Source organism: Eulemur rufifrons, chromosome 30 (assembly GCF_041146395.1).
Source record: "Eulemur rufifrons isolate Redbay chromosome 30, OSU_ERuf_1, whole genome shotgun sequence".
NCBI classification, from domain to species: domain Eukaryota; kingdom Metazoa; phylum Chordata; class Mammalia; order Primates; family Lemuridae; genus Eulemur; species Eulemur rufifrons.
The window spans coordinates 59,249,766-59,265,404 of record NC_091012.1 but is presented as its reverse complement, the minus strand read 5'-3'; the positions used below and the strand labels follow the sequence as shown (position 1 = coordinate 59,265,404).

General features: G+C 36.4%; 1 protein-coding gene across 1 annotated transcript in view; it reads left to right on the top strand.

Moving 5' to 3' along the window:
• ALG13 (ALG13 UDP-N-acetylglucosaminyltransferase subunit) overlaps positions 1–15,639 on the top strand; it is a 71,936-nt gene that overhangs the window by 45,014 nt on the left and 11,283 nt on the right. The window contains 5 exon segments of the mRNA XM_069462796.1: positions 846–878; positions 981–1,036; positions 4,518–4,601; positions 6,193–6,358; positions 14,094–14,294. Coding sequence (XP_069318897.1) covers positions 846–878; positions 981–1,036; positions 4,518–4,601; positions 6,193–6,358; positions 14,094–14,294 — 540 coding nt within the window.

The following is a 15,639-nucleotide window of genomic DNA, read 5'->3' as shown; positions in this document are numbered from 1 at the left end:
GCTACAGTTTTTAATATTTTTTACATAGGTTCCCTATATAATTCTACTTTTGTATATGTTTGAAATTTTTCATAATAAACATTCTTTAAAGTGAAATTAAAAAAAAAGAATCAAATCCAGTTTAGACCTGTGGGGTTTTACTTGGTGGAAAACTATCCAGTTAAAGATTGACTTTCTCTGCATTTCAGTGGCACAGAATCTTAAAAGTACTTCAGTCTACTGAGCTATCATTTGAGGATGAACTGGTTTTACATGTAGTACTTCCATGAAACAGGCTGAAAAACAGATGAGGTGTGATATATTCCTTTAAGGAAACAAGGGGGTTAGATATTCAGATTACTTTATATAGTCATTTGAAAGCTTATATATCTTAAGCACCGTGCTAAGTTCTTTTCACTTCTGTTAGCCCTCCTTAAAACCCTTATGAGCTAGATAATCTTATCTCATTTGACAGTGAGGAAATTGAGGCACAGAAGATGAAATAACTTGCCTAAAGTCATGTGGTTAATCAGGATTCAGATCTAGACAGTCCTTGCTCCAAAGCCTATGTGCTTAATCACCACATTGTGCTGCCTTACTGGAAAAATTGGATGCAGCTGGGTTTTCACCTCTGCCTGACCTCCAAGAGCTAAGGGAATTTTCACAGGAGAAATTTGTACTGTTTACAGCTAATCTCTGGCTTCAATATCTGTTGACTAGTATGAAAGCTCAAATCACCTTCTAGGATGTATACATTTTAGTTTTGAACATACATCCATAAAACTTGAGAAACAGCAAATGCTGGCCATTTGGCTCTGCTGAGCTAAAATGACCTGTGTAAACATACTTCTGTCTTTTTGTTCTAGGGGAATATCATGAAGAATATCTTTATGGTTCAGGTCAGTGAGATCAAGATACAATCTGACATTTATCATTGTTTATGGAATTTCAAACTATAAAATAATGCTGATTTTTAATTTTACTTTGGCTATATCCTCTAGAGCCAGACTATGAAACTTCAGGTGTTTATAGCACAACTGCATCTACAGCAAACTTGGTAGGTATTTAATAATAGCAAACCCTTATAGCTCCTACTGTGTACTAGGACACTGTTCTAAGAGCTATACATACAAATATATTTAAATCAAAACAACTATATGAAACAATTGGTATCATTCTCATTTTTAGATGAAGAAATTAAAACACAGAAATAAACTCACCCAAAATCATACCCCTTTTCTGAAACTTATTTAGAGATATTCCTAATATGTATGTGTTGGTGTAAGAGGAAATTCTAGCATTGGCACTAACAATCTTTTAGAGAGCTTTATTATTTTTGTATCAATCAGAACGAACCATAAACCTCACTCAAAGAATAAAAATGTTTCTTTGTTATGCTACATATCCAGTAGAGGTCTGTAGGAGGGCTGGCTTGGGGGCTCAGGCTGATGGCTCCATCCATGATTGCCAAGGCAGGAAATAAAAGGTAGTACAGGGTGCACTGGCTCTTACAGCTTCCACACCAGAAATGACCCATGTCGCTTTCTTTTCCATTTCATTGGCAGGAGCAGGGCCCAGGGCCCACTGAAAAGTCTTAACTTCTTCTGTGCCTGGAAGGCAAAAGTTAGAAACATTTTAACAGCACCAAGAACTACAACATTCAACTTGTTCTCCCTCCCACAGTCAGATACTTGCTTCTACTCCAAAGGAGGCAACCTAAGAGTCCCTTTCAGTATAATCAAACGCAAAGCCCAGGATTTTGGGGTAACATGTAGCACTCTTTATATTGGGTCCAAATGTGGCTTATATTGATCTTGAAGCCTAAAACCAAAAGTACAAAGTTTTTTTTTTATACCACTACCCCTCCCATTTACAATGGTAGAGCAGGGACTGAAAAATTGCAGTAAAACTTCATACTCAGAAAGGGGGAAAACAGGAAAAACACAATTACTGGCCTATAGAAAGTCTGAGATCTTTACAGTGGGTAGTCATTGTAAAGACCCCCAACATAGGCATGAGGATTGTTCCTTGGAGGAACTCTCTGGTTCATTGTTTTGTGGGGCTCTTGGTTACTCCAAGGCCCGTTTTGCCTTGGCAATCTTTGAAGTGGGCATTGGAGAATAATTCATCCTTGGCCTCTGAGAAGCTTTTTCAGCCTGCTACTTACTCGTAGAAGATTGGGGCCACAGGGGTCCTTTCATTTCAGTTGAATGGTTTTAGTTCTGGCTTATGATTTCTTTGGCTGTGTGATTAATTTATTCTGCCTCTGTTTTCTGTTAGTTTCATGTACCAGTAATCATACTGACAATTCTTTTTTGTTGATGTACCACTTTGATTTGCTATAATTCTTGGCTTTTTTATCCCTATGTTTCTTTCTACTTGATTGCAGACACCTTGAGCTTATCAGGCATTGATGGAATAGCCATACATTTTGGATACTTTTCCATGAGCCATTTTGTCCAAGTGCGAGGATTTACTGGGTGTTATATCCTTAGTTGAACTCTTGCTTTGAGATATCTTAATGCATTCAGATTTTAACAATGATTGGATTCTTGCTCAGAGGCCGAATTTTAACTGGTTTTTGTTGTTCAAAGCATCTATCAATTTTACCTTTTACTATTTAGGGTTGAAACAGTTGCCTCTTTGGCCCTATGAGAACCCTGCATGCAAGGACTCTCTATTCCCTTTCATTCCTGCTTGAAAACTGCTAATTATTTTCTACACGTATTTGTCTTAAAATACCTTGCTCTAAACTCTGCCAAAGTAATCAAAACACAATACTAACATTCTTTCTTCTAAACTGCTTCTCCTAAGAGCTACATACTTATAATCTCCTCCTAACTTAGGTTTTCCTTATCGCAGCACCCTGCTTCTAGTTACCAATATCTGTTTTAGTCAAGCTAGGTTATGCTGCAGTAACAACTCCCCAAAATCTCTGTGGCTTAATGCAGGCAAAGTTGCTCTTGCTAATGTTGGATGTACAGTGTAGGTCGGTAGCAGGCCCCTGTTGATCAGTCACTCAGGGGCCAGGCTGATAGACACATACTTTCCCAATCATCTCAGCAGGGTGAAAGATATAGAAATTGAACACTGACTTAACGTTTCTGCTCATATTTCATTGGCCAAACAAGTAACATGGAGATACTTAACTTTAGATGGGGCTGGGAAAGGCAATCCTACCATGAACTGGAATAGTTATAAAGAACTTGAATAATTACCCTCTATTCTCTAATTATAATTAATCTTAACTTCATGTACTAAATTTTTGTTTTTATTGCTTAGGCCATAAATCTTATGGAGAAGAAAACTCTGTAATTTTCTTCCCCTTACTTTCCCCCTTCTAGAGAAGGAGTCTCCCTCTCTCCCACCGTTGCTATTCATATGTCATGTGCTTTTTATATTACCTCTTGAAATAGCCATCCAAGTGAAAAGGCAAGTAAAAATCTCACCATTGGGGGATGACAAGAGTAAACACTAGTTCTTTCTGTCCCTTTAATTTCATTTGTCACGTGTCCCTTTTTGCTCTGAATTTACTTAATTGTATACCCCTAATAGCTTTCAGTCTCTTCATGATATGTTTCACTCTCACCCTCCAGTCACCAAATCCATAGTAAATCTCTAAGTGATTTTTTTTTTTACAGCATTCTGTTAGGGGGAGGGCCAATGTAGGACTTGAATAAAAATTTCCAGGCATAGAGCCTTCTAAGAAACCATAAACATTTATTCCTACTTCTTATTTCCATGCCCAACACTCAACTAAATCCTTCTCTAGAATTGTTTAGCATTCACACAGGACCTTCTGAGCCAGGGCAAATGTTTACTTTTTGACAAGTACTTTGGCTATACTTGAACACAAACTTTGGAAATATACAATCTTAGGTCCATGTTAAGTGGGCTCATCTTTTCACAGTAGTGTTCCTCTTATTGTTCCCTGTGATCATTTACCCTGTTTCTCTCTGTTTTTACCAATATTGTCAGTCTGCTGCTAGAGCTTTTGCTGCCATGACACTCTGTCATGCATGAGTCTGAACCTTTCAAAATCATTACTTTCACAAACATAAGGTTTTGAGCCAGAGGAGAATAGTGTTTGGGTCCAACTACATCTGTTACATCCTGCTTTGATAGGATGCAGCTGAATAACAGGTTAACTCTTATCCCAAGATACATCTCCAGATAGAATGCCTTTTTTTTTAAAGCAAAACTATTGTTGATCCTACTGCATTTGAAGCTTTTAAGTCAAGAAAGGCCACTGAGAAAGTGTCTAAATTTCAATTCGTAGTTACATTTCAGTGTCTGCATTGGGACTAGAGTTGGATGTGATGAGGATCTCTCTAGATAGTTAACAGTCACCTAAATCAGATGCTATTGTGATACTTTTTGGAACATTGTCTTAGTAGTCACTTCCAAATTTGAGTTATTTCAGGTCAGATGACTTTCGTTTAGTATTAGGAGATGTTGAAACTAAGCAGATCTTTTATTGATGTGTTGTTTTGTTTCTTGCTTTCCTCTATTTAACTATATTTCTATATTCATTAAAGTCTCTTCAGGAGAGAAAACCATGTTATATGTCTCCTCAGGACATAGTTACCTCATACAACTACCCCCAGAACATAATCTTCATGGTGTTATCAAGCAGTCAGTTGCAGTGGTCTGAATAGAGAAAAATGAATTTTCTTTTACCTTCATCATACTTCAAAGCAGCTGCTTGTGTTCCTTTAAGTATTATTATATCTTGTGGTATCTGGCACAGTGATCAGTAAATTCATTCAACAAATTACTGAGCATCTCCTGTGTTCCGGACACTATTCTATGTGCTGCCCTTAGACTATTCATAGTCTACTGTGAACCTCTTAGCATATAATGAGTGAGTTAATAATTACCTGTCAAGTCTGTCTCATTTACTGAAACTTAAAGCTCTCCTGTAGAATGGGGAGTCAGCATAAAAAAGGTAGCTGAAATCATAGAAGTGAATAACATCATTCTGGGAAAAGGAAGAGATTGGGAAGAGCATCTAGAACAGAACCAGTAGATCACCACATTTTAGAGAATAGATAGAGAAGAAACAGGCAGGGAGGGAGGAAAAGTAGGAGAGTGGAATGTTATGGAAACCTCAGGAAGAGAATGTTTCAAGGAGCAGTCAAGTGTCAGTTGCTGCCAAAAGGTCAAGCAACGTAAGGATTAACAATCTACTAGGATTTGTTGCCATAGAGACCACTGGTGACCTTGAATGGAGTTTCAGAGGGGGTATCAGCCACACTGCAGTGTGCGGTAAGGAAATGGGAACTGCCATTAAGGACAGTGTGCTCAAGAAGAGGCGTCTGGGCCGGGCATGGTGGCTCACGCCTGTAATCCTAGCACTCTGGGAGGCCGAGGTGGGTGGACAGTTTGAGCTCAGGAGTTCGAGACCAGCCTGAGCAAGAGTGAGACCCCGTCTCTACTAAAAATAGAAATTATATGGACAACTAAAAATATATATAGAAAAAATTAGCCGGGCATGGTGGCACATGCCTGTAGTCCCAGCTACTTGAGAGGCTGAGGCAGGAGGATTGCTTGAGCCCGGGAGTTTGAGGTTGCTATGAGCTAGGCTTAATGCCACGGCACTCTAGCCTGGGCAACAGAGTGAGACTCTGTCTAAAAAAAAAAAAAAAAAGAGTCTGTTACTATTTATTGAATGAGCTGTCTGACAGCCTTGTACTGCTTGTACTGGGTGCTGAAAGGAAGTAGTCTGTACTCTTGAGCTGTGGCATAAGCAGAAAAAAAATTTCAGTTTCATGAAGTTATAAAAAATGCAAAGCACCTTTTCTATTAAAAGATGTATGCTTGTGTGGGGAAGTATATATGCATGTATGTAAAAAGGAATGTAACAAATCTCTAGAATAATGCGCAGGAAACCCAGAGATTACCTACTCAGGGAGAGGGCAACTAGGCAGATGGAGGGCAGGGGTAGGAGAGAAACTTTTCATTGTATACAATATGATACTTGATTTTTAAAATCATATTAATACCTTTTCAGAAAAATGATAAAGCTCTCAAAATAATCTGGGATCTTCTAAAAGAAATGACCTTTTGTTATAGGGTCTACATAAAGATTGATTTCTCAGTGTTGTAGTTATCAAAACAAAATACTGTTTCCTGAAATTGAAGATCAGATAACAGACTAATACTGTTTGAGAAACCAAACTTAGAGTTTTGAACTTTCTTTCATACTTGTAGGTGATGGGAAATTCTGGAGCAATTGCAGCTTCCTGTGCCAATAATGTTCCGGCTCCAGTCTTACCTAACTGTGCAACAGCTAATCAAGCTGGTAGTTTCACTTCAGTTTCTTCACAGAATGGTATACAACCTATATTTGTATCTCCACCTACACAAGGCAGGCCAGGTAGGTTGTTAGTGGTTACTTACTTTGGAAGCCTCTTCCTATTCATAAACATGCAAATACAGTAATTCTAGTTATTAGATGTGATTAATTTCTAGAATTAAATATAATCTACTTAAGTATGTCTGCCATTGAAGAATCCATGATATTTGGGGGTCAGGGTTTCAATTTTTTTCTTAAAATTTGGCTCTAAGATTTTGTACTTATCGCTTTGTTACCCGCTGAATTTTTATAGGACTTGTACTGGTTTCTCAGACTTTGAGTTATGTTTTATTATATAGGAATTAACAAAAAAGTTTCTCACTTTATAGACTAAATTCCTGAAAAGTTTGTTATAAAATACATTCCTGTGTAATGAATTATTGTCCCGTGAATGTTCATAATAAAGAATATAGGTTCTAGAGTTTAAGTTACAGTTAGAATTCTGGTTTTACAACTTACTGTGTAATTTTGGACAAATTATTGAACCTTTCTTTATCTGTGGCTTGGGAGTACTGATAGTACCAATTTACGAAGTGGTTTTAGAATTTCAGTGAGTTAATACAAGTTAAAATTCTCAGCAGAATTCTGAGAAGGTGGTGGCAACAACAGCATTAGCTTTTCAATCTGAGTACTCAAATAAAAATGGAAATAGCAAAACCAAAACCCATGGACATCATCTACAGTAAAACTAGGTGACAAGTTATCCCCATGAACCCCAATATTTAAGCAGGTGGGGACAAATCACCAGTCACAAGAACTTACATGCTATCAGTGTCTATGAGGGAGCAAGAATACAGAAGCATTGAGGATGCTATCTTATGGACCTCAAAATAGAAGATGCCCAAAAGAGCTAATAAGAATTCATTGGAAAGTGGGGTGGAGAGTTTGGAAGTAGTAGCTAGAACTGGGAAGGGATTTGAGCTCTCTAATGCTAGAAAAGTGCTTGAGGCACATGGTAGAAGGCCTGAAGGGCATAGAACAGTTTAGCACCTAAAGACTCTTCAGAAGTGACCTGCCAGGGCTCCTTTTTAAAGATAGTATTCCTCACTGGGGAGAAACTGCTAGGAGTAGAATCAGAATTGATCAGCACAAGGAAAAGAATAAAAGAGCATTAAGGTCAAATGTTATGCAAAAATCTCATTAAAAAAGGAGAATAGGCCGGGCGCGGTGGCTCACGCCTGTAATCCTAGCACTCTGGGAGGCCGAGGTGGGCGGATCCTTTGAGCTCAGGAGTTCGAGACCAGCCTGAGCAAGAGCGAGACCCCATCTCTACTAAAAATAGAAAGAAATTATATGGACAGCTAAAAATATATATAGAAAAAATTAGCCGGGCATGGTGGTGCATGCCTGTAGTCCCAACTACTCGGGAGGCTGAGACAGGAGGATCCCTTGAGCTCAGGAGTTTGAGGTTGCTGTGAGCTGATGCCACGGCACTCACTCTAGCCTGGGCAACAAAGTGAGACTCTGTCTCAAAAAAAAAAAAAAAAAAAAAAAAAGGAGAATAATATCCCTACAGACAATGAAAGCATGTTAGGAATGTTCTCACTAAACAGAACTAAATAAAAACGGTTTCAAAATGAACTAAAGACATTAATACTAAAAAGCATTAAAGAATAACGTAAATCAGAATTAGAAAAATTCACATAAGGTAACAAAATTCAGGAAAGAATTAGAAATGGAAGAAGGTCATTTCAATAAGAAAGATTCAACTGTAATGAGCTTGAACAAATACAAGTTGAGTATCCCTCACTCAAAATGCTTGAGACCAGAAGTGTTTCAGATTTTGGGATTTTTTTTGATTTTGGAATATTTGCATTATACATGATACTTACTGGTTGAGCATTCTTAATCCAAAAAAAAAATGAAATCTAAAATTCTCCAATGAGCATTTCCTTTGAGCATCATATAGGCACTCAAAAAGTTTTAGAATTGGGAGCACTTGGGATTTCAGTTATTCAGATTAGGCATATTCAACCTGTATGCAAAACAGGTAATGCTTTAAGAGAAATAATAAGGATGTAAGAAAGGGAAAACCTAAAATTGAAAAAAATGAAGATAAAGATTCAGAAGTGACATTGAAGTTAGGCAAAGGCGATCAAACACCGATAGAAGTCCCTGAAGAAGAAAACCAAAGCAAAGGAACAGAAAAAATATGAAAAGCTATAATTTAGAACACTTTACTGAAATTAAAAAAGCTTTAAGAGTATATACTGAAACAGCATGCTGCATGCCTGAGAATATTGACCTGGACCAACCAACACCAGTAGTAAAATTACTACTAAATCACTAGTAAAATTACTGAACTAGAAAGTCTTTTGAGTATCTAGCTAAAAGAGTCTGTGGAGTATAACAGAAATAATCATTAAACTTTGACAGGATTGGTGTACGCTAGAAGATATAGAATATTTTTACCATCACAGAAAGTTGTATTAGACAACAATGTACTAGAGAATGAGCTTTGAATTTTAAACTACCAAAACGGAGACATCGGAGCAAGACCTGGTGATAAATATTAAATACATTGCTACTTGTAGAATTAAGACAAAATGAGGGCTGAGAAGTTGAGAATATACTAGATAGTAGACTTATGTTTGCACAGTTTAAATATAGCTTTTTTAAAAAATGATAGAATTGAGAAAACATATACAGAACATGTTTTAGTGCTCTCAATGACATCAGGTTCTTTTATCTAGATACTCAGTGTTATTCTGAGATTGTGTAATGTGGGCTAAAATAAATGAGTAACTATCAGATGTTCTAATTTTATCATTTCCTGTATCCTTGTGAACCAGGATTCTCAGTATGGAAAAGAGGTAATACAGATGTAGCAAAAAGATCACTTCTTGGCCTTTTGGCTAAGATCAAGTGCAGATGTGGCAAAGAGGCCAGGTAAAAACTTTTATAGTCTTGGATTTGAATCGGAAGTATCAATATGAACTTGAGATATTTTATCTTTAAATATACATAAGTTTCTTAGCTCTGTCCATTGAAACATGTAGAAACAAGTATGTCTAGCACCCAGTTTGTGGTTTTAAAATATCATTTATAATTTTTAAAAAAAATAAGGATTTGTGGAGAAATGGCAAATTCCAGGTCTGGGCAGGAAATGTTCAAGATGAGCTTGGAATATCTCATTATACCAGATAACAAGGAAGCTATCAAGTGTACTGGGGTCTTGTCATAAGGACTCAGGAGCCATCTTGAAGAGGTTTCCACTGGCCAGAGATAGAACAGTTTGAGCCTAAACCATGACAATTACAGTAAATTGGAACATATAAAAAATGTTAAGTTCCTAATGATATTTTAAGAATTAGTCACCTTAAGAGTACTCTGTGGAAAGCAATATAGAAATACCTTAAACAGATACAAGTAGACCTACCATTTGATCCAGCAATCCCATTATTGGGCATCTACTCAAAAGAACAAAAGGCATTCTATAACAAAGATATCTGCACCTGAATTTTTATAGCAGCACAATTTACAATTGCGAAGATGTGGAAACAACCCAAGTGCCCATCAATACATGAGTGGATTAGTAAAATGTGGTATATGTATACCATGGAGTACTACTCAGCTATAAGAAACAATGGTGATATAGCACCTCTTGTATGTTCCTGGAAAGAGTTGGAACCCATTCTACTAAGTGAAGTATCCCAAGAATGGAAAAAGAAGCACCACATGTACTCACCATCAGATTGGTTTCCCTGATCATCACCTAAGAGCACATTTAGGAATAACATCGATCGGTTGTCTGGCAGATGTGGGTGGGGGAGGGGATGGGTGTATACATACATAATGAGTGTGATGCGCACTGTCTAGGGGATGGACACAGTTTGAAGCTCTGACTGGAGGGGTGGGGGAGCAAGGGCAATATACCTAACCTAAACTTTCATACCCCCACAATAGCTGAAATAAGAAAAAGTATGAGAGGAAACCAATTCATTTTCTTTAAAACTGGAAAATAAAGTGAAAGAATCAAGCCTTTTATCCTGCTTTTCTCGTAGGAACTATACCACTGAGTAATCAAATAATAGATGAGGGGAAGTAGGAAGTATCTCTTGATAATAGCATTTTAACTAGTCAATAAAAAAAGCGACAGAATATAATCATTTTGTAGTCCGTAATGAATGGATGGACTTTAAATATCAGTAGCTGCTAAGATTGCAAAGACAAGCATTAGCTATGGATGTGCCAAAGGAATCAATCCTGAGTCTGATCCAGTCTCCTGGATTTAGCTGCCTATTAGCAGGAAATACAGAAGAACATGTTGAACTGCACCATGAGTATGTTATCAGCAAAATCGAGACTATGGAAAACTTGACAAGTCAAAGGGCCCAGGTTCTTCAAATGAAAAACTGTAAGGAAATGAAAGGGATGGAGGAGGGACCAATAGATTAGAAGATATTCTAGATGTGTCAAATTTTTTTAATGGGTAAGATTAAAAAACTGTCTAGAAATGCACATTTGAGTGACAAAACTCTAAAAAAAAGTTACCAGGAAGTGATTACTATTGAAGTCAGAATAATGGTTAATTATGGGGGAAGGGAGAGGCCTGTGATTGGGATGGGGCAAAGGAAATTATTTGGGGTGATGGCAAAGTTTTATTTCTTGACCTGAGTATTATCTACCTTAAAATAATTCATTAAGTCACACATTGATTTGTTTTCTGTGTATATTTAATTTATAAATAAAAAAAGTGCTTAGCACAGTGCCTGGAACAAAAAACATGTAATATATGTTAATTAATGTTAGAAACTTTTTCATTGGAAATGTTAATATAGACCCTGATTTTACTACTTTGTGTTAATTATAGGGGAAAACATTGGCTGTCTGCTTCTGGCAGACATCTGAGCTTAAAAAATTCAAGTGACTGGTGAATCAACCATTGTAATGTCTCATTTATGTGGAATAATTGAAAGCTTTTACCATTTAAATGCCAGATTTTTCTAAAAAATGTATACTTCATTTATCTTTTCTTTCTTTGCATCACAGGAACTGTATCGCTTATAAACTTCAACAATAACTCTGCTTTACTAGATCTGGCTGCTTTTTAGTTGTTCTTTGTCATTACTGTCAGTTCCCTAGATGAAACTACTGATTTTTTCCCCCCACTTTGTTGTTCATATGTCTCTCTGGCAGGCCCCTCTCATCCTCCTTTGAGTTACTGCTAATCTGACAGGTAACTAAACTAGATGTGATATTGCCTTTACTTATGAGTCTCCTCATAGACAATAAATCCTGGCAACTTCGAACTTTGAGTTGTGGTAACTATTCCCAAGGCTTTTGCTAGGGCAGGAACTAGTCATTCACCTGCCCTGAGTGTAAAATTTTGAGTGGGTGCCAAAAAACCATCACATTCATTAATTATTTTTTAAAATCAAGATTAGTGTGAAAAAATTCATGATGAACAAAGCATCAATTTTAAATAAAGGGAGTATCTGTGGGTTGAATTTAGGGTGAGTTGAGTGAGGCATTTACTTTTGGGTTCATACAAATGCAGAGTTGGATCCTGCCTTTATTGAAAATTTTTATATTTTATCCATCATAGATTTTTTGCATTAATTTTGGTGGCCCTTTAACTTTTGCACTGGAGTGCCTCACCACACCTTACTTAGTCTTGGCCCTGTTCTTTGATCTCTAAAGAAGCGGAATGTTAAATATTCGTGTTCTCTTCTGAAATGTCCTGAAACAGACTGCAGCTGTGTGGACGGGGAAATCAGCATTCTGAGTGCATTACATTGATTTCCACTAATATTTTAGAAAACTTTGCTTCCATTGTTTGGAATCATCCTTTGAATTGTATCTGTTAAGCCTACAGAGCCCTTTAAGTCTGAGGATGAGATGCTCATGCAGAGCATCTTGAAATTGTAAAAGCAACTCTAACAATTTAAAATTGTAAAAGCTTTTTCTTAGAGGGCTTATTGTAATACACATTGATAAGGAAGGTGATTTCAAAGTAACCTTCAAATTTCTGCTACCCTTCATTCTCTCAGGGCTGTGGGAATTATTTACCCACCTCTGTGGCTAGTAGTTGGTTTTTACCTAGTGATCATAATCATATTCTACTATCTTTAGCTAATTGACTTTACACCCTTTGCTTTTTTAAAAAATGGTGTGATTCATTTTGAGTGCTAGTTTAAAAGGATTAAGAGTAGAGCTTTATTGGAGAAGCCATTATTTTATTTTAAAAAATCCATAGATCTGGGCATTTGGGGATATTCTGAAAATTAAATTCCCCTTCCACAACTGTAAAAAAGACTTCTAAATGTATGACAAAACTCCAAAACGGTTGAGCAAGGTTTAAAAATGTGCTATTTAATTTAGATGCAGTGTAATTCATTTTTGGTGCCCAGTTCTATGAGTTTTGACAAATGCATAGAGTTGTATAACTACCACCACAATCAAGAAAGAATAGTTTCATCACCTCTAAAAAAAATTGTTTATCAAATTTTAAATCGCCCTAAGACACACATCTCCTATTCCTATTAGCCTGTAACTGTATAAAAGACATAGATGAGTGTATTCTTAGTATTTGTCAGTGAATAAAAACAATGTGGATTACTTCTTGCTAAATTATTAGAATAACAAATTCGTCTTGTGTGGACTGTTCCTATACTAAATTCAGTATGCTAAAACTCTGAATTCAAACATTTATTATTGAATAATCATAATAAACTTTCTATACTTCTCAGGGTTACAATGATAGTGCAGATAGTACAATGATGAAATTTGGTACTTGAATTTCTAAGTTGGCTAAAATCATTCAATTAAGCTTAAGAGTTGTATCATCTTTTGTCAGAAAATTTAACAAATTTAGCTGGCATATATAGGGAGATATGTGTTTTTTCTAGGTTGGAACTATGTTTTCTTTATCATCAGAGAGTATTAATATTTAAGTATATTTTAATTTCTTATGTCAAAAACTGAAACTTTTAAATGAGTATTGTTTTTAAACTATAGTAACAGATGTAGAAAGTTAAAGAGATAAAATATTATATCTAGCTTGTTTTGATTTAGATTCTGTACCTCCTTAGAAATAGAACTGCCGTGATTTAGAGTCCCTGTATTCCTCAGATGCTACCAGTAGAGGAAACCTTCAAGAATTACCAAAAGCTGTAATCTCTGCAGTTTAGTCTATCTCTTATTAGTTTCCGCATCTTGTGATTTGACTGAGAGTGACAGATTGCTGAAAATATTCTTAAATTTGCATTGGGTATTAAACTAAGTTAAAAGTTTGTTTTAATGGCGTTTTATTCATGTACCTGTTAGCTAAGTGTTAAGAGTCTGATAGTCAAAGCTCTGCCGTTTCCAGTTTTTTCCTTTTAATTTCCAGTAGTTTTCTTAATTCAAAATGACATATAATGAACCAGTTTTCAACTGCAGTGTCTAAGAGAATATGGGCAATTCATCTTCCAAGTTTTTGTTAAGTCAAACCATAAGAATTTGTGCACATATGGAAATAACACTCATCAGAAATCAAGCAGGTGGGAGGGAGGAGGAGGAGGAGGGGATGGGTAAATTCATGCCTGATGGGTACAGTGTACACTATCTGGGTGATGGGCACACTTATAACTTTGACTCAAACTGTACAAAAGCATCTTATGTAACCAAAACGTTTGTAGCCCCCTAATATTTTGAAATAATGTTTTTTAAAAAAAGACGCATTCTTTGACCACAGTGGGGACACAAGAAAAGTAGATGAGCTACTTGTTTATAAGGAGTTGTGCATTGCTACTTTGTTTTGTTTCTTTGTTAGTGATTGCTTCACCATCCTATCCATACCAGTCTACTCCTATTCCTGCTGCGGCTGCCTGTCTACCACCACTGCCGCCACCACCACCACCACCACCATTACCTCCTCCTCCTCCCCCTCTTCTTGATATGGGAGACACTTCAGGCTTACCACCACCACCTCCACCTTATTCCTATGATCCAAGTGGTAGTGATCTGCCTCAAGGTAAGTAGATTTTGAGACTTGGGTGATAGTTATTTAGACCTGAGGATTTTTTTTTTTTTTAAATTTTAGAGCATATCTCTCTTTGGCTGACCTGTGGAGAGGTGGGTGGGGAAGCAAATGGAAATTGACTTGAGAGTTTAATGCTTAGGTAAGTGATTAAAGGAAGGAACAATTAAAAGCTAAAAGCTGAGAATGTCTTCTACATGATCAACAAGTGGATGGTTAATTGACGACTGATGCTGCTATTTTGAGTAGCTACATGTCCGTCCTAAAGAAGATTCTCAAATGGATATCTTTGCTTTTCTTAATTATGTTTCTTGAAAAGCAGGAGTCGGTATTAAAATTTTCTTCATTTCTTAAATTCTTTCCACAAGTTTATGAAATTGTTGAAATCTTTGATATTTAGGATTCCAACTGAATTTTAAAGCCTTGGATTTTAGCTACGTGTTCTTGTTTTCTTAAATGACTAAAGAGTAGTTTTCCATCAGAAGTTCTTTGTTACCTCTCAGTTTGGCAATATTTCTCAAAAGAGAATTGTAGTTGAGAGTTGTTTGTAGCTTACTTACACTTCCTTTGCTATAACATTCTTTCAATTTATTTAGCTACTTCTCTATTCTATTTTAGGTTTTTTTTCCAGCCCCTAAAGTAGTCACTGAGATTTTCTTCAACTTTTCCCCTACCTTTAAACTTCATTATTACTTCTATGTGGTTGATTTCCTAAATTTAACTAGCCTTGGCCTTGAAAGTTGCAGTTACTTGTCTCCAGCTACTTGCTAAACTTTTTCACTGAGCTGTAGTTTTCATTTCAAACTTAAAATATCTATGATGAAATTCCTCATATTTATCTCCTTTCTTCTCCTAAGGCCACAAAACGTTGACTTTCCTTTTTGGTTTATCATTTTGTTAATAGTGTTATCATTTCCAACTAATTTACCCAATATCTACACTCTAATTCCTTTATTCTTCTCCCCTCCCTTACCTCCTTGTGCCCAACATGTACTCAGTCCCCACCTAATGTTGATTTTGCATTTTTCTAATATTTTATTATGAAAATATTCAAATGTTCATCACAGTTGAATCTTAAAATGAATAGTCATATATCTACCATTTAGATTCTTTCTTTTTCGGTAATTTATAAATAAAAGAAATTTATGTTCTCATAGTTCTGGAAGCTGGAATGTCCAAGATTAAAGCACTGGCAGATTTGTTGTCTGGTAAAAGCCTGTTCCTCATAGATAGTGCCATGTAGGTGTCTTCACATGGCAGAAGGAATGGAAGGACAAAGGGGGAACAAATGCCATGTCTTCATGTGCTGCAAGAGCAGAAGAGAGCACCTAGATTCTAT